This window comes from Engraulis encrasicolus, chromosome 24 (genome assembly GCF_034702125.1).
Source record: "Engraulis encrasicolus isolate BLACKSEA-1 chromosome 24, IST_EnEncr_1.0, whole genome shotgun sequence".
Classification (NCBI taxonomy): domain Eukaryota; kingdom Metazoa; phylum Chordata; class Actinopteri; order Clupeiformes; family Engraulidae; genus Engraulis; species Engraulis encrasicolus.
This window is the reverse complement of record NC_085880.1, coordinates 27,795,266-27,822,765: the sequence shown is the minus strand read 5'-3', so window position 1 is coordinate 27,822,765 and position 27,500 is coordinate 27,795,266. Positions and strand designations below refer to the sequence as shown.

Here is a 27,500-nt window from a genome sequence, read left to right as displayed (position 1 = left end):
ATGAGCTGATAGCTCCCAAACAGACTGCGCTGTGTCAGAGCACTGGCGTCGTCTACATACTGCAACCCCTCCCCCCCCCCCGAATCGTGATGGGATCGGAGGAGCCCTGTCCCGCACTGCTCTGCTCTGCTCTGCTCTGCACAGCTCCCTATAGTCCCAGGCCCCCATTCGTCCGCCGTCCTCCTCCTCCAGCAGACATCCAGGCATTACTGTGACAGACTCACAGCTATCTGGCAGCTAATGTTTCCATCATGCTCACTCCTGGCAGGGGAACAGTTTGTGCTTTTGTTCCTCCGCATGTCGTAGCTCGTTGTTTTAAGAGACAGGGGGGAGGGATTTTTTTTCTTTTCTTTTCGTTTAGAAAGGCTCTCATCAATGGCAATGAACCTGTGTGTCCTCAAAGGCAAGAGTACACTACGCACGAGAGAGAGAGAGAGACAGAGAGAGACAGAGAGAGAGAGAGAGAGAGAGAGAGAGAGAGAGAGAGAGAGAGAGAGATATTTTTCTTCTTTTTCTCAAAGCCAGCTGCAGCACGCTAGAAAAAAAGTGTCCTCATCTGTGGCTTCCCGTGATCAGTGCTACAAGCCGTAGGTTTCCGTAACGACAAGATGAGATGTGCAATCACTCATTTTTTTGTAGTTTCGGGGGATGAGACAGAATAGCTGAACCAGATATTATAACTGAGTTATTACTCCACTGAACCGGGGGCTTTAAAAAAGGCAGATGACCACATTCCTAAAAGTCCAGAATATATATCCCGCATTAAAAAACCGACATTCCGGAGTCTATGGGGGGCCTTTAAATCTCTGAGCTCGGTTGCTTGACCTGCCCGAGACTCTTGTTATCAGAAAATATGTACCATATTTAATAAACAGCCCCGTGGAAGGACAGGCCGAAAAGACTCAGTTAACCGATTGAAAAATTGCCCCTGCCTCGTCTAGTGAGGTCTTTTGTTTAACGAGGGTTGGGGTGTGTGGGGGGGTGGAAGTGGAGGTGGAGGGGTTGCACCGGGAGAAAACAAATTCATCAACAGCGGCCCGCCTGAAGTGGGTTTAATGATTGCTTTCTGCATACAATCAGCTCCCCTCTTTTCAAGGGCCATCAATATGTCAAGGAAAGACATATCCGAAGGATGTAGCTCTTAACATCAAGGTTATCTATTCTCTGCAAAGCTCCCCTCTCTCCCACCTCTCTCACCCCCGCCGACTGCTATTCCGCTCCGCCTGCGAAAACCCCTTCGCGCCGTGTCTCCATCAGCCGCTGCAATCAATCAAGGTAATAATGTTGTGGGGGGAAAAAATCAATTAACAACGCAATTAAACTTTCCTTATTATCTCAAAGGGCTGGGATAATACCTGAAAGGGGGGCGAAGACAGAACAGTTTTTTGTTATGTGTGGGTAGGTATGTGTGAGACAGTGTGTAGTGTGTGCGTTTAGGTGCACGCATGTGTGCGTGTGCGTGTTGTGAAGGCATCCTGAAGCCAATGCCGGTGAATGTGAGTTGAGTTATGAGCGCGGGCCAGACTGCAGCCATGAGACTGTGTGCTATTATTCCCACATATCGTATATCTGCCGCATGTCCTTTTATCAGACAGCTGCAACATCACGGCCACCGTGGCGGTGGCAGTGGCGGTGACAGTGGCAGGCCCTGACCACCCTCCCCTTCCCTTCCCCTTCCCCTCTCCTCCCCTCCCCTCGCTATGCAGATTTAGGATAGTCCCCGAGTGCCTCATCTCGCCACACAATGGCCTGGCCAGACAGTCACCACATCCATTCACAGGCACACAGGGACGTGTGGACAGGGGTGTGGAGGTGGGGATGGGGATGGGGATGGGAGGGGGTTCAGCTGGGGCTGGTGGCCATTGGCTGATGGGCTCCACCTTGACGACGTAGAGGGAGGAGACTCTTGCTTTGAATGCAAAGCAAATATTACTAAGGACATGGACAGACAGATGATGCACCTATGAAACTGGTCTGTTCAGGAATGTCTTGTAGGGCAGACAGGGACACGCAAACACACACACACACACACACACACACACACACACACACACACACACACACACACACACACACACACACACACACACACACACCAGAGGTAAGAACGGGTAAAAAAATCCAAGCCCGAACCGACATGGGCCCATGGGAATTGGGCCGGGCCCGGCCCGAGGCCGACTAATTATTGGATGTGTAGGCCCGAGCCCGAGGGAAGCCCGAAATTTCAAATATTATTTATAGTATGGGAGGGGTGATCTATGATAACAAATCAAAGCCCTTAAATTAAAGCCATTAAAGTATTTTGTTACGAAATCTAAGTTAAATAGACTGTATAAACATGCAGGCCATCTTTTATATTTCTGTGTATGCTGCACTGCAGTGCACAGAGGTTACATTAAGCGATAATCCATCATTGACGCTTTTTTTAAGAGTTGGCGGAAAATTTTAAGGGCGTCCGTCATTTTGACCGGCTGATCATTGGGCCATAAGCCACAGCAGCAGTACGACCTTAAAAATCTAGCGCGGCACTTTCACAGAGAGAGACAGCGAGACAAAGAAGAACAACGACGCGAGCAGCAGAACAGGAATGAAGGAGTTCTTGAATTGCCATTGCAAGAGTTTATTAGGCTACAGTATGTGTCGGGTTGATGAGGCGACCTCTGTTTTTTGCAGACCACGCGTCTCTCGTGGCCAAAACACGGCCGAAATGCCTCAGCGCACTGTGATGGGAGGGAGAGGCGAGGGAAATTCGCGTGCATTCTAGCAGCAGGCACTGCACTGCTGGATTATCAACTGACGTGGAATATTATTAACGCACAGCCTACATAGCCTATTTATTTATTTAAAAAAAAAAAAAAAAAAAAAAAAACTGTCAACGATAGAGAAGCCGAACCCGACCCTACCCGAACGTAATGAGTGACATTTCAGGCCCGGCCTGACCCGACCCGAAATTGGCTCGGGTTCGGGTTCGGGCTCGGGCCTGGGCCAAAAATCATAGGTCTAACACACACACACACACACACACACACACACACACACACACACACACACACACACACACACACACACGCGCAAGCATGCACACATATGTATACACACAGGCACACAGACACACACATGCACGCACGCACGCAGACACATCCGTGCGTGCACACACACAAAAACACACACACGTGCATGAATGTACGCACGCATGCATGCACGCACCTGTGCCCACACACAAACGCAAACTCTCTCGCTCTCTCTCTCTCTCTCTCTCTCTCTCTCTCTCTCTCATGCTATTTATTTTCTTCCGAAGGCAAAGACAAGGTGCATAATCACAAAATAAACTGCTCTCCTGTGTGTAATGCAAAGCATGCTACAGGGGGGAGTATGTGGGAGAATACATGTATATGATATGTGAAAAGTGTCACATAAAAGCTCTTGTGAAGGTCCATTAAAATGCTATGAGTCACTCATCCGCAGGGAGCAGCCTTTATCCTGAAGATGACCCTCCACCAATATTAGACGGCAATGCGCTACAGCAGAAAGGTTCACTCTGGCACTCGCTCTGACACTAAAGCCAATGGATATCAGTCATCATGAGGAATTAATATTCAAATGTCGTTCCCTTTCTCCCCCCCACCCCCTCTCCTCTCCTCTCGCTGCTCCTTATTTCCTCCGAGACAATTTGGAGCGTATTAAATCAGGAGCCTGGACAGTGTCAGCTATTAAATCATGGGCAGGAGGTGCTGGAGACTGATGCTGTTCGGGCTGGGGCTCAAATGGACCCATGTGTTCTTGAACGGAGGAGGTTTTTGGCCCGAAAGCAAAAAGGAGGAGAAAAAGAGGTCTGACACTGCTGAGAAGCTATGAAATACATACAGTACCTAGTACCTACGCATGCATGTACACACAAACACACACACACATGCACGCATGCACATACACACGCATGCACGTACGCACTCACACACACACAGGCAGGCGCACGCACGGACGCACGCACGCACGCACGCGCGCACGCACGCGCGCGAACACACACACACACACACGAACGCACATACACACACACACACACACACACACACACACACACACACACACACACACACACACACACACACACACACACACACACACACACACACACACACACACACACACACACACACACACACACACACACACACACACACACACACACACACAGTGAAAGATAGGGCATGAGAGTGAGGGCAAGGGAGAGAGAATCTCCCAGCATGTGCTGGAAAAGATAACATTCTTCCTTCAATCTTTTTCATATTACACTTCTTGTTTTCTTTCCCAGACTGTGGGTGTTGATGGGGGTAAAAAGAGAAGGGATTTGGTTTAAGAGTTGCCACATGAATCCTGTTTAGGGATTTGGAAAGGGGTAAATCAGAAGGTGGCGGTGTGATCGAAAACCTGAACAATTATCCTCATAAACAATTTTGTCTGCAGCCCAAACTGCATACCACGGGCTATGTAAGAGAATGGGTGTTTGTGCTTGTGTGGAGGGAGGGAGAGAGAGAGAGAGAGAGAGAGAGAGAGAGAGAGAGAGAGAGAGAGAGAGAGAGAGAGAGAGAGAGAGAGAGAGAGAGAGAGAGAGAGAGAATCGAACACAATCCAAGAGCACGATGGAGAAAAAAAATGAATAGAGCTGTCTAGTCTCATTCTTTTTTCTGCATGAAAGCTGTGAGCCGGTGTCAGGCATCTCTCAACAGGGGCCTCAGAAGAGGAAGACCAATGCATAACTTATGGAGTTAAGCTGACATTTGTTCTCTTCCAATAAAAAATATTTAGTCCATTAAACATAAATTCCTGTCATTATGATGCATGCACTGGGTGTGTGCCTTTCCAATTCCCCGCTGATGTTTATTACGGGCAAACAACTGCAGCGCCTGCATGTTTTCAACTTTAGTGTATTGATTAAACTTTTAAATGGTTGCCATATAACCTGGGGGACATCAGGAAGATTAATTTGCGTCAATGTTCATCTGTAATTCATTAGCCATTTATACTCCACATCCACACGGACTATCAGGAAAAAACGCGGCCCATTTTTCACTCCGGCACAGGCTGGGGAGTCGAGTCGGCACTGAAAATTGCACCGCATACAAATAAGACGGGGGGAAGATTCCGCTGCGGCAGGCGGCGAGGAGAGAGAAGAGAGAGAGGGGAGAAAGGAGAGGAGAAGAGGAGAGGAGGAGAACAGAAGAAGAGTAGAAGAGGAGAGGAGAACAGGAGAAGAGGGGAAGAAAGGAGGGGAGTACGGGAGGAGGATAGGAGGAGAGGAGAGAGAGGAGAGGAGAGGAGAGGAAAGGAGTAGAGGAGAGGAGAGAGAGGAGAGGAGGAGAGGAGAGGAGAGGAGAGGAGGAGAGGAAAGGAGTAGAGGAGAGGAGAGAGAGGAGAGGAGGAGAGGAGAGGAGGAGAGGAAAGGAGGAGAGGAGAGAGAGGACAGGCCTGCCTATGCACAGGAACAGGAAGCGAAGGGCCAATGAGAGGAGCAACAGCGTTTATGCTGACAATAAAATGAATGCCTCCTCCACTCGCTGCAACCGCAATCACAGGGCCGAGCACACCATACCATACCGTAGCACTGGTGGTGGCTGCGGCGTGCTGTTTGCTATTATCGTTAGGGACGCAGCTCGCAGATTAATTGAACCTGCAAATGATGATTACCACACAAATATAGTGGCCAGAGGCTTCAATAGTAATTCTGTCTGCTTTTAAATGCGGGTCAGTTGATAATGTGTACAATATTTTATGACCGTAAAGCAAATTAATTAATAAAAAAATAACAAATTGGAGGACATTTGGAAAAAAAACTCCACTGGGATAAGTAGGTTGTGAACACCTAAATACACATCCAATATATCATGTAAGTTTATGCGGATATTGAAAAACTAAGTCTATACTAATTTACAAGCAAGTAATGATAATGTACTAACATCATAATAGAGTAGTATACTATCACTGCAATTGATTTGGGCCTCTAAAGCTTGCTCTTATACGGAAAACTTGGACCTATCCTGAAAATAGACCAAGTCCAGAGGACAGTTGGCTTTCACAGTGGAGGAAGCAAAGGCCATCTAATGAAAAATTACCTGTCAACATACTGTACCTGATGTAGACTTTTGTGACATAGCGGTGCAAAATAAATACAGAACGATCAACACTTCACAAAGATTGAAAAGAAGGCAAATTTTGGCTCTATTACGTCATACAGCACAGACAACCAAGAATGCTTGTCCTAATAAATATTAATAAACCATGAATAATCTAAAAGAGATGCCTTGTGTGATTTATGCAACGGTCCCAATGTTACACGTCTGAGGAACACCCTGATTATCTCTTAATAGCTTAATTGATTTAAATTTGCATATTTATTTTAATTTGCTACAATTCTACAGGACTAGTATAATTCATCAAAGCACAATGAAAAAAATGCTGTTGGAGTCGGTTAACCATCTAGCAGCTCCTCAGTGGAGTTGATATGTTTCCCCAAAACTACTAGCCCACTTCATTCTGGACGCCGTCGCATTTGTGCTTTCTGGACATAATAAACCTGTCAGCTTGGATCAATGTTAGCCGAGTTGTGTTAGATTTTCAACGTTTTCCCTTCAAGCCCGGTTAAAATATGTCATTGTTTTATTTGCACGGCTGGAGATTTGGAGGCACCCCTTGACGCGAAGGAGGTTTTTTATTGGCAGGATGTTTTGACTTTACTGTCAGACTCTGACTTTTATTCATAAGGCAAATTTGTATTTATTGAAGAAGAAGAGTCCAACCCCCAGATATTTACACGATGTGGAGGAATGTGCGAACCATGGGGCCGGCTGGGCTGATGAACGAGAAAGCAGGGGAGAGAGAGAGACGGGATGGAAGTGGGGATGGGGGTGTGGTGTGGGGGGGGAGCTGAGAGATTTGCCTCTGCCAGAGCAGGATAGCTTGTCAGGCGAACGCTGCCAGGTCGTGCCTCAAAAGCCCTGATCAATAGCAGGTTGATTTTCCACATGATTTTCCCAATCAAGCAAAAAGAAAAAAGAAAAACAACCCATCTATATATTTTGGAGCTCTTTCAAAATGGGCTTTGGCGTGCTTTACTTTACTTCACCCTCTAAAAGTGACCTATAATGAGAACTGCTTTTTCCCCACTGACAGATGATACAAGAGGTGCGTTTGGAAAGCAGCCTTAGTGTTCATCTAGTGTAAAAAAAGATATAAATGCAGTGCTCCTTTTTGTTGTAGCCCAAGCCATTAGCATTTCTCTCTGTTGTTTCACCCTTGAGAGGTAGCATTACTCGCAAAGGCAACTCCAGCTGCCCACATTACAACGGTCAAATAGTGTGAATTGAAAGTGACAGGACTCATTAATGAAGTGCTCAAACAGCCCCTACTGATAAAACGCCTATCTCTCTTTGTACTCCCAACTTATGAGCACGGGGAAGGAAATTGAATCCTGGAGGATATAAATTTTGACGGAAGAAGAAGATTATGGCGGAGGCCTAATTCAAGGCTGGTTAAATTAATTTTAATGACATTTATTCTGCGTACAGTTAGCCTGCGTGAGCCACACAGACACCCTCTGTGGCCGGAAGATAAGAGGATGGTAATTTGAGGAACCGCGTACGTCACACAGTTTACAAAGCGCTAATCTCAGCGGAATAATATATGGGCCAATCATAAACAGCCTCACAATGCCGCTAACAGCTAGTCTGTGTGTGGAATTTGGAAATGGTTTTGTCACCGTAAGACACGACCCCAAGAACAGAAAAGCAGGCTCCGCAGCGGTGGCACGCCGCATTACATTCAGTGTTTAGTTCCACACTGAACATAATTCCAAAATAATTCAATTATATTACCTCGTTATACAAACAACAATTAAAAGGGGCACACTGGCTAATACCGCCCTAATTACATCTAAGGGAGACTCGTGCTCATTAATACATCTGTGCCATTAATAGTCAATTTAACACCCATCCAAGTCATAATTAGCTAACTCTTATCCATAAAAAAGGCAGTTTGATTTGGGGGATCTATGAGGCTGGCTGGTTCTATCATTACAGGCCCCATTTCTAATTAAAGACAGAGGGCAGATAAGTGCTCCGACGGCCCCGCACTGCAATTCATTATTTGGCTGATTTTCCAGTAATGGCTCCCCCTATTAATGGCGAACGTTTGAGAAAGTTGCTCATTTAAAGTTGAATCGCTCCGACAGGATTCAATAACAAAGCGGCGTCGTATTAATCATCTCGGCGCCGTGATGACTCTGCTCTTAATCTCTTTGACATTGGGAGAGGCAGGTCGTGCATTAACGACAGTCTGAATAAGTGTGCATTAAATAATAATTATCCTCCGATACACCACGAGAAAAAAGAATGTGTAATGAAGTCTATTGTCAGGTCAATTAGAGTGATTCAAACGGGCTCTGCGAGCCAAGGATAGCTCCAGTGCTCGGTCATCTGTGCCCAAAAGACTGCAATCATCAGACAGGTCATGGGCGCCATGTCAAACATCGCATGAAGGGGAGAGGGGACGCTCAAGTTCAGCATTCAGCACTGTCACTCAAGCTTGAAGTCTTGAGTGGCGCTCTGACTGGCCGACTGCACTCGGATGAGTGACAGACAGGGTGACTTCATATCACACACACACACATGCACGCACACACACACACACACACGTCCTCCGCCACGTCTTGGACAAACTAGAGACAGCCAAACAACACTGGAGGAACAAGCTACATGCCAAGGTGATTTGTTAAAATGTTGTGGATGATACACTTGCGCACAATGTGATCCTTACAAATCATAAAATATTAATTTTCTCATTTCCATCATAATATGCAAAATCATTATTCATGCATAAACGATATTCATGATACTACCGCTACATGCATACAAGCATAAACAACATTATTATAGAACTACCTGAAAATACTTCCAAGCATTGAAGAGTAATAGGGCAAGATGCACAACTTTAAGAAATGTAAAAACCAAATCCATAGAAACACAAATCCATAGAGCAAGTCCACATTTGCATTCGCAAGTGTTGCAAAAATCATCCTGGAGTATGTCATAGGGAAACTTACCAACACAGTTTGTCATGTCAACTAAAATCTGGACACAATATCCATCAACCCAACCCTGTCCTTACTTCACACTGTGCACTGACTGCTAGGCTGCCATTGTTTTTTCTTCTTCGAAATCAAAGCATCACATACACCACCGTGCCCTATGATACTTAACACTACGCTATTCAACTGTCAAAACATGTCAGACACAGCAATCGATTGGGGGTCATACATCAGGCTTTTGTAGTGATAGCTCTCACATCCAAACCGCTGTGTTGTGCCTGAGCACTGACCACAAGTATACGCAATAAAGGCCGTGCCACAGCAGCTCCATCAAACACCTGACTGGGTCACAGAAACAAAGACCTCGCTCCTAACCGGGCGTCAATTACCACATGACCAAACGCCTTAAACACCGCCTCAGATGAGGTGACTTCGAAGTTGACAATCCCTTCGAGTGACAGACATGAATACCAATCTGGGTCTCCTCAGTGCCACTGTGCTCACAGATCAAGACAGCGTACTGTACACCTGTCTGACCAGGGGACACGCATCTGGCGCCTGCGGACCCTTGCAGAGATCACAGACGGTCAAAACACACACACACACACACATGCAAGTGCACATACACAGAGACGCACACACAAACGCATACGCACACACACACATGCGCACACACACACATGCACGCTCGCACACACATGCACATGCACACACACACGCACGCACGCACGCACACACACACACACACACACACACACACACGGACACATGTAGGGACACACGCGCAGACACACAAAGAAAATCACAGTAACACCACAACACACGCCCTTAACACTTATTACCCCACTGCTTGCTGAGGCGCCGGCTGTGTTCTATTTTCCGTCTGCTGTGCCGTGCTGTGCTGTCCCCCTCCCTCCCTCCCTCCTCCCCTTATTCTCCTCATTTCAGCTCGGGCTTCCTGAAGCCTGATGGAGTGATGGAGTGCTACCTGGGGCCTGGTGGCTGCCTGGCGGACACTAATGTGACATGACACAGTGACAGAAAACAGGGCGAGGGGATGGAAATAAAAAGAACAAGGGAAGCGAAGAGGAGGAGGAGGAGGAGGAGGTGGAGGAAGATGAGGAAGAGCAGGAGGTGGGGGTAGAGGAGGAGTAGGAGGAAGATGAGGAGGAGGAATAGGAAGAGGAGGAGGAGGGGGTGGAGGTGTAGGAGGAGGAGGACGAGAAGGAAGATGAAGAGGAAGAGCAGAAGTGGCACGGTGATGGCAGTGGCAGCAGCAGCAGCAGCAGCTAGTTCTTGGGGTGGCGTGCAGGTAGTGCAGGCTAGGCTTGGGGTGGTTTGCAGACGGTGCAAGCCGGGCTTGGGGTGGGGTGGGGTGGTGTTGGGCGGGGTTGTTGTCGGGGGGCAGTGCAGGCAGGGCGTGCCCATCACCATCACCATGGATCACTGTTCCCCTGCTGGAAGGTCCCGGTGTCAGGGTGATGGAGTGAAGGGATCACTCAGATGACTGCCTCGTCCTGCCTGCCTGGCATCAATCTCACGGCTTAATTCAAAGGGACACAGTAAAACATCCTTTAACACTAGCCAGCCTCTCTTTTTCTTCTTCTTCTTCTCTCGACTTCTACCCTGTGGGGTGTGGGTGAAGAGGTAACCTTGTGTTGGGTGATGGCACTTCCATATTGGTCTCACTCCTAGTCACATGGCATATACTGTATGTATTATTTACCCCATACGTGTTTTCATTGCATTTTGTTCAAGCCATTCACAAAAACAGCTGATTCATTCTAATTATAAAAGTTAGATGTGGTCAAATTATTTAACAATTGAAGTGAAAGGAAAAAACTCACTAGGACCAAGGGTATTCCACCACATACTATGGATGACTCCTCACATCAGAAAATTACCCATCAATGTGATTATTAGATAAAATGCTGCCTTGAACTTGAAGACACCAATCACTGCACTGCATAGTTAGATACAAATAGAGATGTACAGTCTGAATGACGAATGCCTGTAAACAGGCAATGAAATGCTGAGCGAGGCAGCCAACCAATCACATGCCATTTGATCCGGGCATCATGGCGGATCAGAAGTGCTGGGTGACGCGGGGACGAGAAGATGAAGCGTGCCCGAATTAAAACAAACGACGCGCGGCCGAGACAGGGATCTATGACGGCCGTGACATAACAATGAGAAACTGCTGAACATCCATTAAGGGAAGCTTCCCTTGCACCCCCCAAACCACCACCACCACCACCCCCATTCTAATGGACAGGAGTTTACAGAATCTCTGCCTCTGTTAATTAACATGACACATCCTGCTTCAGCATGCAGCAGCAGCCAGGAAGATTGGAGGTGGAGGTGGGGGGCGGGAGCTGGCTGGCTGGCTGAACGAGGGAATGATTAACCATGCTGCTCGCCACTGAGGAACAGCCCCCTTGCCTCTCCTCTCCTCCTCCCTCTGCCTCCCTCTCTCTCTCTCTCTCTCTCTCTCTCTCTCTCTCTCTCTCTCTCTCTCTCTCTCTCTCCCTGACATCCTCGGACCGACGTCGGTGCTCGGTGCACATCCCATCCCCTGACAGGTAGAATAATAACGGTCATACATCACTGCCTTGAAAAGTCCAATAACCTAAATCTTCATGTGCCACAGACCCTGGGACTCAATTACTTTATTGACATGTAATCTTCATAAGGAGAGAAATATTGAGCATGTAAGGTCGGTCGGTTATGAAGACGTATTATCATATTATCTGCATGGGGGCTGCGGGGGGCTGGGGTGGGCATGGTGAGGCTGAGGAGGGGGGGCTTGGACCTGACAAAGCTAATTATAATCCTACATGTTAGGGGGAGCTCAGGGCGTATTATGTGCTTGGCTGCTTGAGTAAGTCCCCAGCTGAGGTATGGCAGTGGCGGCGGCGGCAGCGGCGGCGAAAGAATCGGGGATGGCTAGAGCTCGATAAAAAGGCGCTGCACTGTTCTTGCCGGGGCCACCGGAATTAACAAAGTCAAATATAATGAGGATCAAGCCGGACAATCATGCAGTGGCACGAGAAAACATTTAAACAGTTCCTTACTATTTTCCGAATAACAATGGCTGGCCAACCATTGACGCTTTTGAGGATTTTGGAATATTATATAGGCCAAAATAAAAATCGATGAAATCCTCAATTGAGTAAAAAAGACAAAACAAGCAACAAAAAAGATGGACACGCTGAACATAGCTTCAGTACACCCCAGTCAGTGTGCATTTGTGCGGTGACTTGTGCAGCTCCACACAGCCCAAATGTCAGAGTTAGTTAGTGATTCTGGAGGAGGTGGTGGCCCGGGGTCGACACTGGTCCATGTCCCCCAAGGTTATCTGAATACCGTACCCATACCAAACTCCCTCTTCCTTTGCAATACTCCTCCAGCAATAATAGCACACATGACGTGCCTAGCCGCTCAGTCCCCCAACAAAATCAAACATGACATGAGATACATTTCCACACTGTAAAGTGCTCTAAGAGCATAAGGGTACCAGCACTGCAGATTATCGTTACGATATCTCTAAAACTCCAGGCTCTGTAGTACGTACATCCTATTTATCCAATTCCCTGTAATCACAGCCATGCATGGGGAAAGGAACTTGGAAAGAAACAAATACATCGAGGCCCTGAGCCATGTCCATAGAAGTGCAACTAGGTCAGCACACATGTAAACATTTCATTCCCACACTAGTGTCTGGAGGACAGAAAGGACCCCATCCTGTAGGCTGTGTGTGTGTGTGTGTGTGTGTGTGTGTGTGTGTGTGTGTGTGTGTGTGTGTGTGTGTGTGTGTGTGTGTGTGTGTGTGTGTGTGTGTGTGTGTGTGTGTGTGTGTGTGTGTGTGTGTGTGTGCGCGTGCGTGCGTGCGTGTGTGTGCGTGTGTGTGTGTTCGTCTCTATTCATCTAATTTCATGCCATTTTCATCCCTTTTTCACTGCCAGCTCTCCTCCTCCCCTCGCCTCTCTCTCTCTCTCCAGTCTCTGATGGTGGCACTGGCTGGTAACATCGCAGTGAGCTGGAGGAGGAGGAAAGCACGGTGCTCAGATGGTCCCCAGGGGCGCTGGTTAGCATAGCTTAATGGTGTCAAGTGCACAGGCATATTTTACCTTCTCTCGTGGGGCAGCCCCATTTGCAGCGATTCAGTCTTAAGAATGGTTCCATTACTGGCACAATCAGACACACTTTCCCCTTTCTCTTATCACATTTTCCCTGGTCTCCTGTATCTTTTTTTCTCTCTCCTAAAAACGACTTTATCAGAGAACATGCAAGCCTGCTGGCATGCCTCACTGCACTTCTTTCAGGGCTGTTAAGGAGACTGTACAAAGACAGGCAGTAAAAAGAATTCAATTCAGTCACAAAAAATATCTTCTGACAATAAAAATAATATCAATGATACTGCAAAATATTTAGATTTGTGCCTGCTCTGAAAAAGGGGAGCTGACATGTGCAATTCGATGAAGTTTGGCTGTAATGTGCCAGAAAATGTCATGAGCCAAATCTGAAAAACTGACATGTTCTTGAGTTGGTCAGGTGACCTGAAGCAGTAAGGTTAATCGCCAGCAACACTTTGTTAAACACACACACGCGCTCGCACACACACACACACGCACGCACGTACATACGCACGCACGCACGCACGCACACACACACACACACACATTTCCTGGAGAGATGACAAAACCATATTTATGTAAATCATGGCTGCCTGGAATTAATTCCTAGGCCTCTCTCACCCCTCATGACTCAGTCAACTCAATAGTCTCGCAGCGACACAGCACGTCAAAAATGATCACCCAATCAAATTATGACAGTAAAATAACTTGTCAGCCCGCATTACAGTGACGGAGAGACCTGCTCAGTCTGTTCACAGAAACTTCATAAACAAATCATAGTGACAGATTAAAAGGCTGCTTTAGAATGTAGCACTTTAGTGACCTTGCTATTTTTTCGGTTTGGTTACAGGATATTCCAGCTAGAAAAATGGCAAATATTGTTTAACTCCAGCAAAAAAAGGAAATTCTAACGAGGACAGAAAAGGGGGCTTAACAACCACAAAGTGAATTCTAAAAATCTGACTGCAATTAACATGACATAAATGAAAATTAAATCAGGCATCACGCGGAGAAGCCTACGTTGTCAGCTACTGCCGTAATGGGGAGAGACATGGTGATTGAATCCGTCCCTTCAAACTACTACACCAAAGAATGCAGCATGCAATTTTGTATGAGGGGGAAAACAAAAATGGATCAAATAAATTATTACAGCCATTCATCTTGGCAGCCTGATATTCACACATCAGTCCAAGTCCAGACATAAGAGTGTAAGTGTCTTGTGATTGTGTATTGAAGTCAAGACAGCTGACAATAAATCACAGAATTCACCAGTGAATGAGAAACGGTTTAGACAACGGTTCGCTGGAGCCTGCAGTAGCTGATAGATGAGCTCGGCATCTTGCACCAACGTAGCAACATAGCTGGGAGAATATCTGAGCATGGGAAAAAACAAACGACACAGATGAATCACTCGCAAATTCCATCGTGTCCCCAAGGTGACAAGCCTCTTTTCTATCATCATGTTCTTGCTGTTTAAAAAAATGTGCTTTTATTGCTGTTTAGCATAAGTGGGCCACAAATGGCATTCGATGGGAACAAGCCCCATGAGTTAGCACTGACGATGTCAAGGCCGTGGCAATACGAGATCCCAGATGAGACCGTTTGCTCTCGCGCGTGTCAGCATGCAGGGGGGGACCGACCGTCTTCCCCCCTCCCAGATCTGATTTTGGTGATTAATAGGCCCGATAAACATGTAGCGCACAATTAAAGTAGAATGATGGACACTGTCATACGGTTAATTGCCGTCATTTGTAATTCAATCGCAGCGTGCTCCGCGCTCACATAAACAAAAGGCAAGAAGCAGAGTTTCCGTCACTGAGAAAGTAGAGAAAGAGAGACAATATGGGGAAAGAGAGACACAAAACTTTTTCAAACATTGATTCACACACACAGGCTCACACAGACACACAATATTTCAGTCGCAATATTTCAAGAACATATCTTCCAACAGGTTTTGAATTACTGCTTTATGGCACATCCAACCCCCCTGTGTGAGAGAAACGTCTTGTTAAATATTTCCACTGGCCCCCTACTTCCACAGTCACTACTAACACGAGATGAGATTCGGTGTGCGGAGACTGGATGGGGCTTCGGTTTCTCGCAGGCTGCCAGCACTTCTTTCAACATCTCGTCTCTGTGGTGGACTGGTGTTAAAGCGGAGACTATGGCCCACCACCTGGCTGTCCAGCTCTGACCACGCGGTCCAGCAGAAACCCGAGGACCAAACGGCAACCAGGCCAGGCCAACCTGCCACGCTAAAAACAACCCCCTCACCGTCCATCTGCATGCCGTCGACCTCATAAATTATAATGATAAAGTCCTACGTTTCGAAACCCCGTGAAAGCCGTGCCTAACCTGCGCTAACGTTTTGGCACAACTAAAAGCAGAGCGGAAACACGAGCCAACAATCTCTGATATCCCAAACACGCGGGCAACAAATCACCCCCGCGATGTGAATAATGGTTTGACTGCATTAGCAATCACTCTTGAAGCTGATTATAACACGAGCATGGGGTATCCATTTGTGTGATATATTCACTGTCATGTTCCGGAGAAGCGCCAGGCAGGGCAGGCAGCGTTGCTGGGAATCCCACCAAGGTCCTCGACGCACGGCAAGAATGTTATTGCGAGTGGGCCGGACCAGCTGGCAAACATTCATGCCCTTGTCCATCACACTGACACTTTCTCAGCACAGGGCTGACGAATCGCTTAACTCCAGAAGCCAAGTGCACAGTGGGTATAAATAGATACGGCTTGTAGTTGGTTGTTATTCCTCATGATCAAGTGCCGTTAGTTCTATATATCCTAACCTTTCACATTTTCAAAAGATGCCGTTTAACTGAGCTGTTTACGCTTTACTCGCCTCATCATAACAACTTCTGAGCCTTTAGCACACTTGACTTTAACATGGCTTAATAACATCATCGCTAACAAAAAAGGCGGTGTTTACTTCACATTCAAATAACTGCACTAAAATAAAACAAATATCTTAAATTAAACCTAAGCAAATGGAAGCGCTAAGTTGACAGCGTCATCATCTTGAAAACAGTCTTGTGCTTTTAAAAAAGGAATCATAGACTGAAGCTCCTGAGGTTTGCTTCAGCTACATCAAACAGCAAAGTTCGACTGAAAAAAAGAGAAGGCAGAAGGGAAAAAAACAATGGTGTCAATGACATTTCCCAAAACCCAACACAAAACAGAATTATTCAGTGCGCCTGGTGCCATCCTCGTTGGCGGGTAATGACACTGTGGAAAGGAAACAATCTCAAAGCAGTTGGGAGAAATGGCAAGCCAAGAGTTCAGCAGTTTAAACTGTCAAGGAAGTTAAGTCTTCCCTGGCGTTTTAATCTCTCCCACTTCATACGGAAGACAACCCAAGTGTTGCATTCCAGTACTGTGATAAAAAAATAGTCTTGACTACCCCCAAGCCCCACCTGAAAAGGAAAAAGAAATCAGTAATATAATATAAAATAAAAGGAAGAGACTCCCATCCTTCAGCTCGACAGACAGCTGAGTGTTTGAGATGCATCGTGAAGGATCACAAAACTCTTTTGGCTCCTTCCTGGGCTCCTCATTAATCTCCTAGGCCAGACTAATGGATATTCATGTTGCAGAGCCAAGCCGCTCCTGGGAGGCCTCCCGTCCCGTACCACAGGCTCTTGAGAAGAGTAATATCATATCATTCCACAGACACAAAGGACACCGGAGAACGGAAAAAAACACAGTGTGTGTATATAAAAAAAGACATCCAGAGTAGACCACAGGCAGGTACTGTTTATGCTATAAAACTAGATAATGTTTCCTGACTTCAAGTGAGCGTCTTGAATGGATGGGGCTAAAGGCCGTTTAGCATGTGCGTAGCGTACAGTATGTGCAGTGTGTGTATGTCAGCAGATACAGAAGGCGGGTGTGAGAGGGTGTGTAGGGGTGCTGACTTCGTAAAGTCTGCTCCCCTAGATGTTTATCGTTGGTGCCTGACGTGCGCTAATGTGGACCTTCCTGTTGGAACTATACAGTGACTGCACACATCCCTCAGTGTGATAACTAGCAGACTAATACAGCCAGCAGAAAAGTCACTTTGAAATAAAGTCCACATAAGCCATGCTCCTTCTTTCCGTCTTCTCACACTCACATAGACACTTACATTTGTTCTAACGACGAATGGCAAACCAACCAATATTTCCATCAGAAAGGTGTAATGAAATAAAACTACAACAAAGCATTACGGAGGGGTTAATGTCCACGCGATGGACTCCTTTTTAAACAACAGGCCCGGCTCAACAGACATGGCCAACATTCGTCTTGAGTATGAGAATGATCCTCATCTGGGGAGCGATGCCACTGGAATAATCATCAGCTCCGTCCTGAAATGTCCTGTCGAGCACGTACGGGACTTTAATAAGGAACACCAGAGGCAAGGCCGACTCGCTCTCGCTCCCCGAGACCGTTTTATGGTCACGGCCTCCATATAATACTCTGACGCATCGCAGGAAGCCGTGAGATGAGTGGAAAAAAAGAACCATCACAGAGGCCCAGGGTTTGGCTTTCAGTTTACGTGTTGAGATTTGATGAATGAACAAAAACCATTTACAGTTTTGGGTTTTTTGAAGAGCAACAACGATCCTTCCTGTAAAAGCAACAGTGCCAGAGGCAAAGCTAAAGGCTATTTGATACGCTTCACCTTGTAAACCGCTAGGAAAAAGGGTTTTCGTAGAACCATGTGTACCAGCAACTCCCATCCATCAAATGAAGATATACATATTCCTCCAAAATGAAGAGACATAATCTTGGCAAAAATATTCAGAATGGCCAATCATTTATTTAATTCTTTCTTACAACAACTAGCCCTAATGCTTGAACGACGCCTAGAGCCTAGTAACCAAACTTTGTGTAGCAAATGAGCGACGTGTGCTCTCCAGATGTACGGTGATGGGTGAGAGGGGAGAGGAGCAGCAGGTGTAGCCATCCCCCCTCCCCACTACCCCCACTGAGCTCTAAAAGTCAGTGCTTAGCACCCACAGCTCCGTCATCTGGCCTCCCCCTGCCCACACGACAGGCCATTTGTCATCATTTTCACTTTTTGGCAAAAGAACAGGAGGAGAGAGAGAGAGAGAGAGAGAGAGAGAGAGAGAGAGAGAGAGAGAAAAAATGCAGCAGTGCCTTTAATGGAATGCGCTGAACGGTTCCAGATGTTTGTTTATTTGTTGTTGCCGTGACTGTAAAACAGTTTATTCTTCAGATATGTTCAGCGCTTTTTTTTTCTCTCTCTCTCTCTTGACGTGAGAGCCTTTGCCAAGCCATAATGAAAGCAAACTGCAGGCAGAAAAAAAAGGCAAGAAAAAAAAGTGCCAGAGTCTCTGGGGTGTCGTCAGTGCAGATTTCTCTTTGAAGGCAGGCTTTTCCTCCAGGGCTTTTAATAACAGTTGTGTGCCATTTAAAATACATACATACAACACAGCTGGAACCATGCCCAGAATAACAGCGCAAGGGAAAGGCAGCAGGCCTGATATAGGAGTATAATTTCACTTGCTTTGGTCTTCGTGTAGCTGCCTAAAAAGAAGATTGATGACAGTCGGATCTGGCTTCCGTAATATACGCGACAGCGTTAGAGACAGCGGCCCGGTGCATAGCCAATGTCCAGAGGAACTGGGGAAGCCACTGTATTTATCCCCTCCCCACACACACACACATTTTCAATTATTCATAGTAAGGTCTTGGAGAGAATAAAGCTCTGTTATCCAGACATGAACACTACAACGCTGCATACGCTGCTACACACACTGCCCTTTTTGTTGCAAATCTTTTGTAACAGGAAGAGGCACTCGGAGGAAAGTGTTGGGTCAGTCAATGACTGCGGCAATTCGGTGGCGGGCGCTGGTGATTGGCCGTGCGGCGGAGCCATTCTCGCAGGGGCCTCGGAGGGAGTTTAAAGCAGACCTGACAGTGGTGCTCGCTCCTCGTGGCCTCTCGCCCGCTCAGTCCCCCCCTCCCCCGTCTCCGCAGTCCACCCTCAATGTCAAGCCCACTGCTGAGATACGGCCTTTCTTTTGCCTCGACCCCTCTCTCTCGCTCTCTCTACCTCTCCCTGTTTTTTTTCCTTTTCTTCTTGTCCTGTTTTTCCCCTTCCTTGCCTTTCTTTTCTGTCCTTCTTTCCTCCCGGGCGGGGAGAGCCTGGTCTGTCTGCTCTGCTGCTTGTCCAGCCTTACTTGACTCCAAACGGCCTCAGACAGGGGGCTTATCCCCAAAGCCACAGTGTCCTCCTACCCCGCCCCCCTCTCCATCTCTCCTGCCTTTTTATCCCCCCCCCCACCTTTCTCCCTGTCTCTTGCTCTTTCTTTCTTTCTTTCTTTCCTCCTTCCTTCCTTCCTTTCTTTCTTTCTTCCCCCCCCCACCTTTCTCCCTGTCTCTTTCTTTCTTTCTTTCTTTCTTTCTTTCTTTCTTTCTTTCTTTCTTTCTTTCTTTCTTTCTTTCTTTCTTTCTTTCTTTCTCTCTTTCTCTCTCTCTTCTCTCCGTGGCCTGGCCACTGAGCTGCCAGCGCTCCTCTGCCTCCGGAGACCTCCAGGTTGTTGTAATTACCGTTGGCACCTTGGCTCAGGCGGCCCCGGGTGCCGGGTGCAGGTGACATCAATTGTGGAGATATTGAGAAATCGCGCGGGGCCTCTCAGTATCAGACAGTGGGCTGTCAGGCCGGGGCCTCTAATCCTGTCGCCTAGCGATAGGCACTGTCTAAGCCACTGCAATGGCGGGGAACTGGATTGTGTGTGTGTGTGTCTCTAGGTGTGTGTGTGTGTGTGTGTGTGTGTGCGTGCGTGCGTGCATGCCTTGTGAGTGTGTTATACGTATACATATGTGATATATATGTGTGTGTGTACTATTCTTTGTTTGTATGTGTGTGTGTGTATGTTTGTGTGTGTGTGTGTGTGTGCGTGTGTGCGTGTGCGCGTGTGTGTGTGTGCGTGTGTGTGCGTGCGTGCGTGTGTGTGTATGTGTGTGTGTGCGAACACCCCTTTGTTTCTGGCCTTTCTAGTGTCTTTGTCCCTGAAAGACAATAATACAAAGTATATTTTAATAAGTCCTCTCAGCTAAGACAAGGATAGAGCTGTGAAGATTTCCACCCCTGAAAAATGAAAAAAATGTAAACACTACAAATAAATAATATCCCTTACTCTTAAAAACCCTCTCTGCTATTTTATTAAAGTATGTTTTTTTATCACGCAGTCAAAGGTGAACGCAAATAAAAGCGTTACAGTGATGGAGGGAGTGCATTAACCAAATAGAATATGTAATAAGAGTGAGATAAATAATAAAAAAACAGGATGACTGCAGGAGGTGGAATAGGAAGTGAAGGACAAAGATTAGGGCTGTGTTATCTAACGCCGCAGTACAGTATCGTAAAAATAACAAATGGTGACTGTCAGACTGCCCAAATCTAAAGGGGGAGCAAAAATATTTCATATGTCAGGTCCTGTGCACCTTTTAATGGACTATTCTCAGGCAACATGATTTTGACAAAGCGCCGGATGGTTCCTCGCTGCGCATTTGAAAGATGCGGGTCAGCCTTTGTGAAATAGATCTGTCCTTGGTGAAGGGGCCATGGAGCATACAGATGACCTCGCACGCACGCACGCACGCACGCACGCACGCACGCTAGCACACACAGTCACACTAACACACACACACACACACACACACACACACACACACACACATAGTCAGTCACGCTAACACACACACGCACACACAGGCACACATGCTAACACACATGCGCGCGCACACACACGCGCGCACACACACACACACACACACACACACACACACACACACACACACACACACACACACACACACACACACACACACACACACACACACACACACACACACACACACACACACACACACACAGAGGTAGATTCATAGATACATAGATACACACAAACATGCACGCATACACACATTCACACACAGACACTCATGCTAACACACACGGTGCACACACACACACACTCATACTAACACACACACGTGTACAAACACACACACAGACACACAGACACACAGACACACAGACACACACACACACACACACACACACACACACACACACACACACACACACACACACACACACACACACACACACACACACACACACACAGTACAAGGGTGGCCAGAGAGATGAGGCACTCAGGTGTTCTGTGTCCATGTGAATGACACCCAGTGATGAATGTCCCATGCATAAATACCCCTTCCTTCCTCTACATTAACCCTATGGAGATTCATCTTTTCTCCCCTTTCTTCTGCCAGCCGAACACTACTAATTTAAACATTAAAACATATCAACCTAGCCATGTGTAGGACATAAATTTCTCCTAATCACTTATGCAGTCATATATACAGTATAGGGAAACCATTTAATGCCGCCGATTTGAAAATTGTGATGAATTTTCCTGGGCAAGGATATTAGTCAATTTACTTCCGCATGAGAAAAATGTACTGTAATACCAAAGCCATGGCTAGCCTGCGGCGCGTGCTGGTCTCACCTTTGTGGTTTTTGCCATCTCTGGATCCCCGTGGTAGAGGTGTGTAAGGTGTGGCGCTGTTTTCAGCCCTCCGCTCACTGGACTCCTGTATGAGATGAGATAAGATAATAAGAAGATCATGAGAACAATATGATCTCATAGAATTCCGTGAAATGAACAAAAACTATAGTGACGTAAATTCTGTGGCAGGATCACAGATTTTGCCTAAATTCTGTGATGGGGTCACTCATGGAAGTGCTTTCTGTGATGGGCCCATAGAAGTCATTTATCTATATTCCCACAGTCTTATGTTCCAACTGATGTTCTCTCAGGATTTTTCTAATCTCAATTTGTTTTTTTCTTAAATATTTCTTACTGACAGGTTAGGGATTAGGGTTTGGTCAAGGAACATCTTATACTGCTAGCATTATTTCCTTTAGCACAAGAATTTGGTAGCCTATCAACCAATACAAGTAGAAAAGTTATTTCTCAAAAACATTTCCTTACTGACTGGTTAGGGTTTATATTAGAGATTGTTTTGCTCTGGGCACAACTTAAATTGCTATAGCAATTTAATAATACAATTTGGTATCCACCGACTGGAAAAGGTAAGTACGTGCTGTAGGCCGGATTGTCAGTTTTCTAAAGATAGACTTAACATAGTGCCGTGGGAACACTAGAAAGCACTTCCATGAGTCCATCCTAGAAAACATTTCCATGACACCCAACACAGAATTTTGGCAAAATCTGCCACAGATTTTGTATCCCAAGGGTCCGTGTTTATTTCACAGATTTCTGTGAGATCAGGCTGATGAGAATCATGGGGGTGCTGTGGAGCACTGCAAGACCCATAATACAATATGTGGCCGACATTGCACATGGGGACCCAGGTTTGAATCCGGGTCATTTCCCAACGTTACTACCTCTCTCTCTCCCAATCTACTCTTCACTGTCCTTTTGAAATAGAGGCACAAAAACCTGAAAACATATTCTATAAAAATATATTAAACTGATAATATAGTAATGAAATGTATGACTCTAACAGAGGTAGTTTGAGATAAATCAATGTGTCCGACATAGACAAAATGCTCCTCTGAGCACAATAATTATATCATTATTATTAATGGTGATTATAATACATAACTGATTAGTTGTATTTTTTTTATCAGGTTCAACATATCTGGGTGCACCTATGCAACTGAACAAAAAAAACGGTAGTTGTAGGTTCTGTGTGTGTGCGTGCGCGTGTGCATATGTGTGTGTGTGTATGTGTGTGTGTCCGTGTGTGAGAGAGAGAGAGAAAAAGAGAGTGTGTTTGTGTTTGTGTGTGGGCGAGTGTGTGCGCGCGTGCGCCTTCTCGATCAACCTGAGATCGCAAAGTAATAGCACAATGCTATTACCAATTTGTCATACACTCCCTTTCTGTGAAGAAATTCAAAATTAAAAGTGGCCATTTATCACTACCAAATCAAGCCAGATCGAAATAGATTGATGATAAGAAATAAAAGAAGAAAAAGGGAGATAAAAGTGAGGGAGGGAGAGACAGAGAAAAAGAGGAAATGAAAAAATGACAGAGGGAGAGAGAGCAAGAGAGAGAGAGAGAGCAAGAGAGAGATTTCATTGCCTTGACTGATTGTCCAAGTGCCATAAATTTTATCAGTGTGGGGCAGAAAATGTTTGAGCCACCATTCGTGTTTTATCACTGAGCACAGGAGGGCAGGTTTCATTACTTTGTGGAGAGGGGGGGGTGCGAGCAACGCGCCGACCCTGGCTTTGATTATCTGTTCCCTGCCTGTTTGGGAGGGAGGTGGTCGGTGGGGGTGTGGAGCAGCAGGGGAGCGAGGGTAAGGGGAGGATCTGGGAGCTGCTGCTGGGGATTCTAGCTTTGCGGGTCCTCAGGAGAAAGGGATGAGGGGGGACGTGGGGGAAACAAGGGGGTGGCCACTCCACAGCCGATCCATGAACAGGAATTGGAGGTCATCTCAAGGTCAGACGCTCACTCTTTGGGCCTCCACCCCACCCCACCCCTCCCTCCCTCCCGGACCATACGGCAGCCTGCTTAGTATTTACAGGCCAACAGGTGGCATGAAACCTCCACCACACCACGTGGTCGCATGTGGCAGCCCTTCACCTTTCCCTCTCTCTCTCTCTCTCTCTCTCTCTCTCTCTCTCTCTCTCTCTCTCTCACACACACACACACACACACACACACACACACACACACACACACACACACACACACACACACACACACACACACACACACACACACACACACACACACACACACACTTCAAACACTAAACAGTTGAGACTGTGTGGGACAAAACAAATCTGCTGAGGACAAAGCAGGGAAGAACAAGCCAGCTCTTTTTTATGGGTCAAAAATTTACACTCGCCATTATTTCCTTTAGTCTCTTGTTCGTGTACCAAAAGTACCCACTATTTTCTTCTTGTGGCCTGCCGGCACTGTGAGCAGAGAGAGGGCGGTATATCATAGCGTTCTGATATCTGATGTCTTTGCAGAAACACCTTCCACCTCAGCAAACCCAGAGCAGAGAAGCTGCTTAATCACTACAGGAATTCAAAGTGACAAATACAAATAACCAAAAAGAACATTTTTTGTTTTGTTTTCAGATGTTTTTTTTTTCTCACGGTGCTGAGGACATCTCAAATGAAAACTAGACTTTGGTCAAAATGTGCTGGCCTTGGAAGGGGATACAAAGCACAAAAAAGTACATTAAAATGAAAAGATGAAGTGGTCAGCCCTGGAATTGAACAGCTACATTCATCACAGCTAACAACCGATAGAGATGCCTTGAAAGAAATTGTAGAGGATTCTAGAAGATTCCAAATACGGAGCTTAGAATGCAAAGGGGTCTTGTTTAAAGTTCCAACCGTAGGTACCTGCAAAACCTTGTCGACTGATAGTGTGGGCTTACGGTGCATTTCTGAGTTTGTCAGCAGTGTTACTCTGTTTGACTCTCTCTCTCTCTCTCTCTCTCTCTCTCTCTCTCTCTCTCTCTCTCTCTCTCTCTCTCTCTCTCTCTCTCTCACTCCCCGTTTTTCACATTTGGCTTCCATGACCTCAGTGTCGTTTCCTAAGAATTCAGCTCCAACCTGCCCTGGCTAATTTCCTCTCAGGCTGACAGATCAAGAGGGCCTTTCCTATGACAACATCCCCCTTTTTTTCTCGGACGCACAAAGCCCCCTCGTAATCCCACCGTTGGCCCACAATTAATCTTCCCAGTTGCCACATTATTAACGGCGCCACCCACAGGGCGGAGGCTAGGCCTGACTGGGCTGGCTCAGAAGCATGCAGGCAATGGCCACCCTCATCTCCAAAAGCCCTCCTCCACCCAGCCCCAAAACCCTCCTCCCAAGCCATCCACTACGTCTATCCTCAAACACCCCAGCAGCCCTCTACCCTTCCCATTGCCTAAATGCCACCGCCCTAGAGGTGCACAGGCATGGCCACATGGGCAGAGCTATACAGTAGGAGGGGCAAGCAGGGCATTTGCCCCTGGGCCCAGGGCCCTCCTGTATTGGTGGTAGGGGCCCTATTATGACTTTAGCAGGCCGTAAGGGGGGCCTCATCAGCCCTGGGGGCCTGTGTACAGTTGTTCCGCCACTGCATGGCCACCATTCTCTCCAAAAGCCTCCAGACACACCAACCCTTTACCCCAGGGGTTCCCAACCTTTTGCAACTTGGGGCCCACTTGAAATTTTCACAAATGTTCGGGGCCCACTGCCGACCTGATACACAATTAAAACTCTAATAAATCAACAGCAACACACAAACACCAATATGATTTGGATTTTTTAGATAATTATTTCAAGGCCCACTTCGAATATTCTCAGGGTCCATCAGCGGGCCCCGGCTCACAGCTTAAGATGCAGCTGCTCTACCTCCTCTCTCGCCTAAAAACACCACCCTCCTTTCCAGAGGCACCCGCCCACTGCCACAACGCCGTGTCAATCACAAAGGGGGCTCCTCCCAGACTTCACACAAAAAAGTGACCTGCTGTCAACATCAGAGATTTTCAAGGATTACCCCCTCCCCCCCCCTCACACACACACACACACACACACACACACACACACACACACACACACACACACACACACACACACACACACACACACACACACACACACACACACACACACACACACACACACACACACACCCAGCCCCCTCCACCTGACCCCACGCGCCTCTCTCCTGATCAAACACAGACCCCCTCCCCGAGGATGATTAATCGGAGCAACCCTCCCACCTCCTCCCTCACTCCCTCCCTCCTCCTCCTGCTCTCCTACACCCTTCTCTCCTCTCCACTCCACTTCTCCTTGCCTCCTTTCTTTTCCTTTTCTCTTCCTGCAATGACCCATCCTGCACAGGGGAAAAAAAAGGGGGGGGTGGGTACTGATAATGAGAATCCCTGAAAAACTAAAAGGTTGAAGGGTTGGGGGGCTTTTTGTTTGAAAAAAAGAGGAAAATCTCTATTTGAATCCCAGCTGTTTATACCGGGCAGCCAATGTCTCTGCTTAAAGGTTGGCTTGGACAAGAGGGGTCGGCTGCCGCTTTGATCAGCACCCTCGAATCCCATGAATTCATTTATTTCTTGGAGGGACTGAAGCACACAGACAGCAAAGAGTCTCTGTCTCTCTCACTCTCTCTCTGAGTGTGTGTGTGTGTGTGTGTGTGTGTGTGTGTGTGTGTGTGTGTGTGTGTGTGTGTGTGCGTGTGTGCGTGTGTGTGCGTGCGTGTGCGCGCGCGTGTGTGTGTGTGTGTGTGTGTGTGTGTGTGTGTGTGTGTGTGTGTGTGTGTGTGTCTCTCTTCTTCTTCTCCGTAGCATCCCCCCACACACGACTGAATCGACTGCGATCACTTGAGTGACTCAGGTGGTAGAGGAGTCTGTTTAGCAACCAGAAGGTTGCAGGTTCGAGCCCCGCTCTGCCTGACCCCATCGATACTTAGCAAGATGGCAGCAAGAAAGGAGCCTGATACTTAACCCCAAATTTGTTCCTGGTGGCAGATGGGTACCCTGCGTGATAGCCACTGCTACTAGTGTGTGAATGTGAGTGTGAATGTGAGCCATACAATGTAAAGCGCTTAGAGTACTCGAAGGAGTGGAAAGCTGCTATATACAGAAAATCCAGTCCATTTACCATTTGCCAGTGCTGTCTGGAAAATATCTGACGCTTGTTGAAACGTTTTTGGTTTTTTTGGGCCAAGACTAAAAAAAAAATGTTTTTATTATGTCCATTGAAGCATAACATCTTTTTAAAAATTATTTTCATTGAAGCATTATGTCTTATAGTTCCCTTGTTTGTTCCCTTCTTCAAAAAAGAAAAAGAAAAAGAAAAAAACAATGAAAAAAATGGACTAAGGAACATCAGACAAATCAGATTGACAATACCACAGACAGTAAGCACCATCAGAAACACACACACACACAGTCACAAACAGACACACAATCAGACGAACAAACAAAAAGTGCAAACACACACAAACAACACCCACCGACACACACACACACACACACACACACACACTTCACAGCACACACACTACACACACACACTACACAGCACACACACACACACACACACACACACACACACACACACACACACACACACACACACACACACACACACACACACACACACACACACACACACACACACACACACACAAACAAAAGCAGAAAAAAAGAATATAACAAATGAAGAGCTAGCTCTCTGCTGAAGAGATCTGAT

General features: G+C 46.7%; 1 protein-coding gene across 1 annotated transcript in view; it reads right to left on the bottom strand.

The window, feature by feature from the left end:
- The window catches only part of lrmda (leucine rich melanocyte differentiation associated), a 264,754-nt gene that overhangs the window by 8,387 nt on the left and 228,867 nt on the right, over window positions 1-27,500 (bottom strand). Inside the window, exon 6 of the mRNA XM_063191103.1 lies at window positions 21,756-21,840. Coding sequence (XP_063047173.1) covers window positions 21,756-21,840 — 85 coding nt within the window. The remainder of the gene's footprint in view (window positions 1-21,755; window positions 21,841-27,500) is intronic.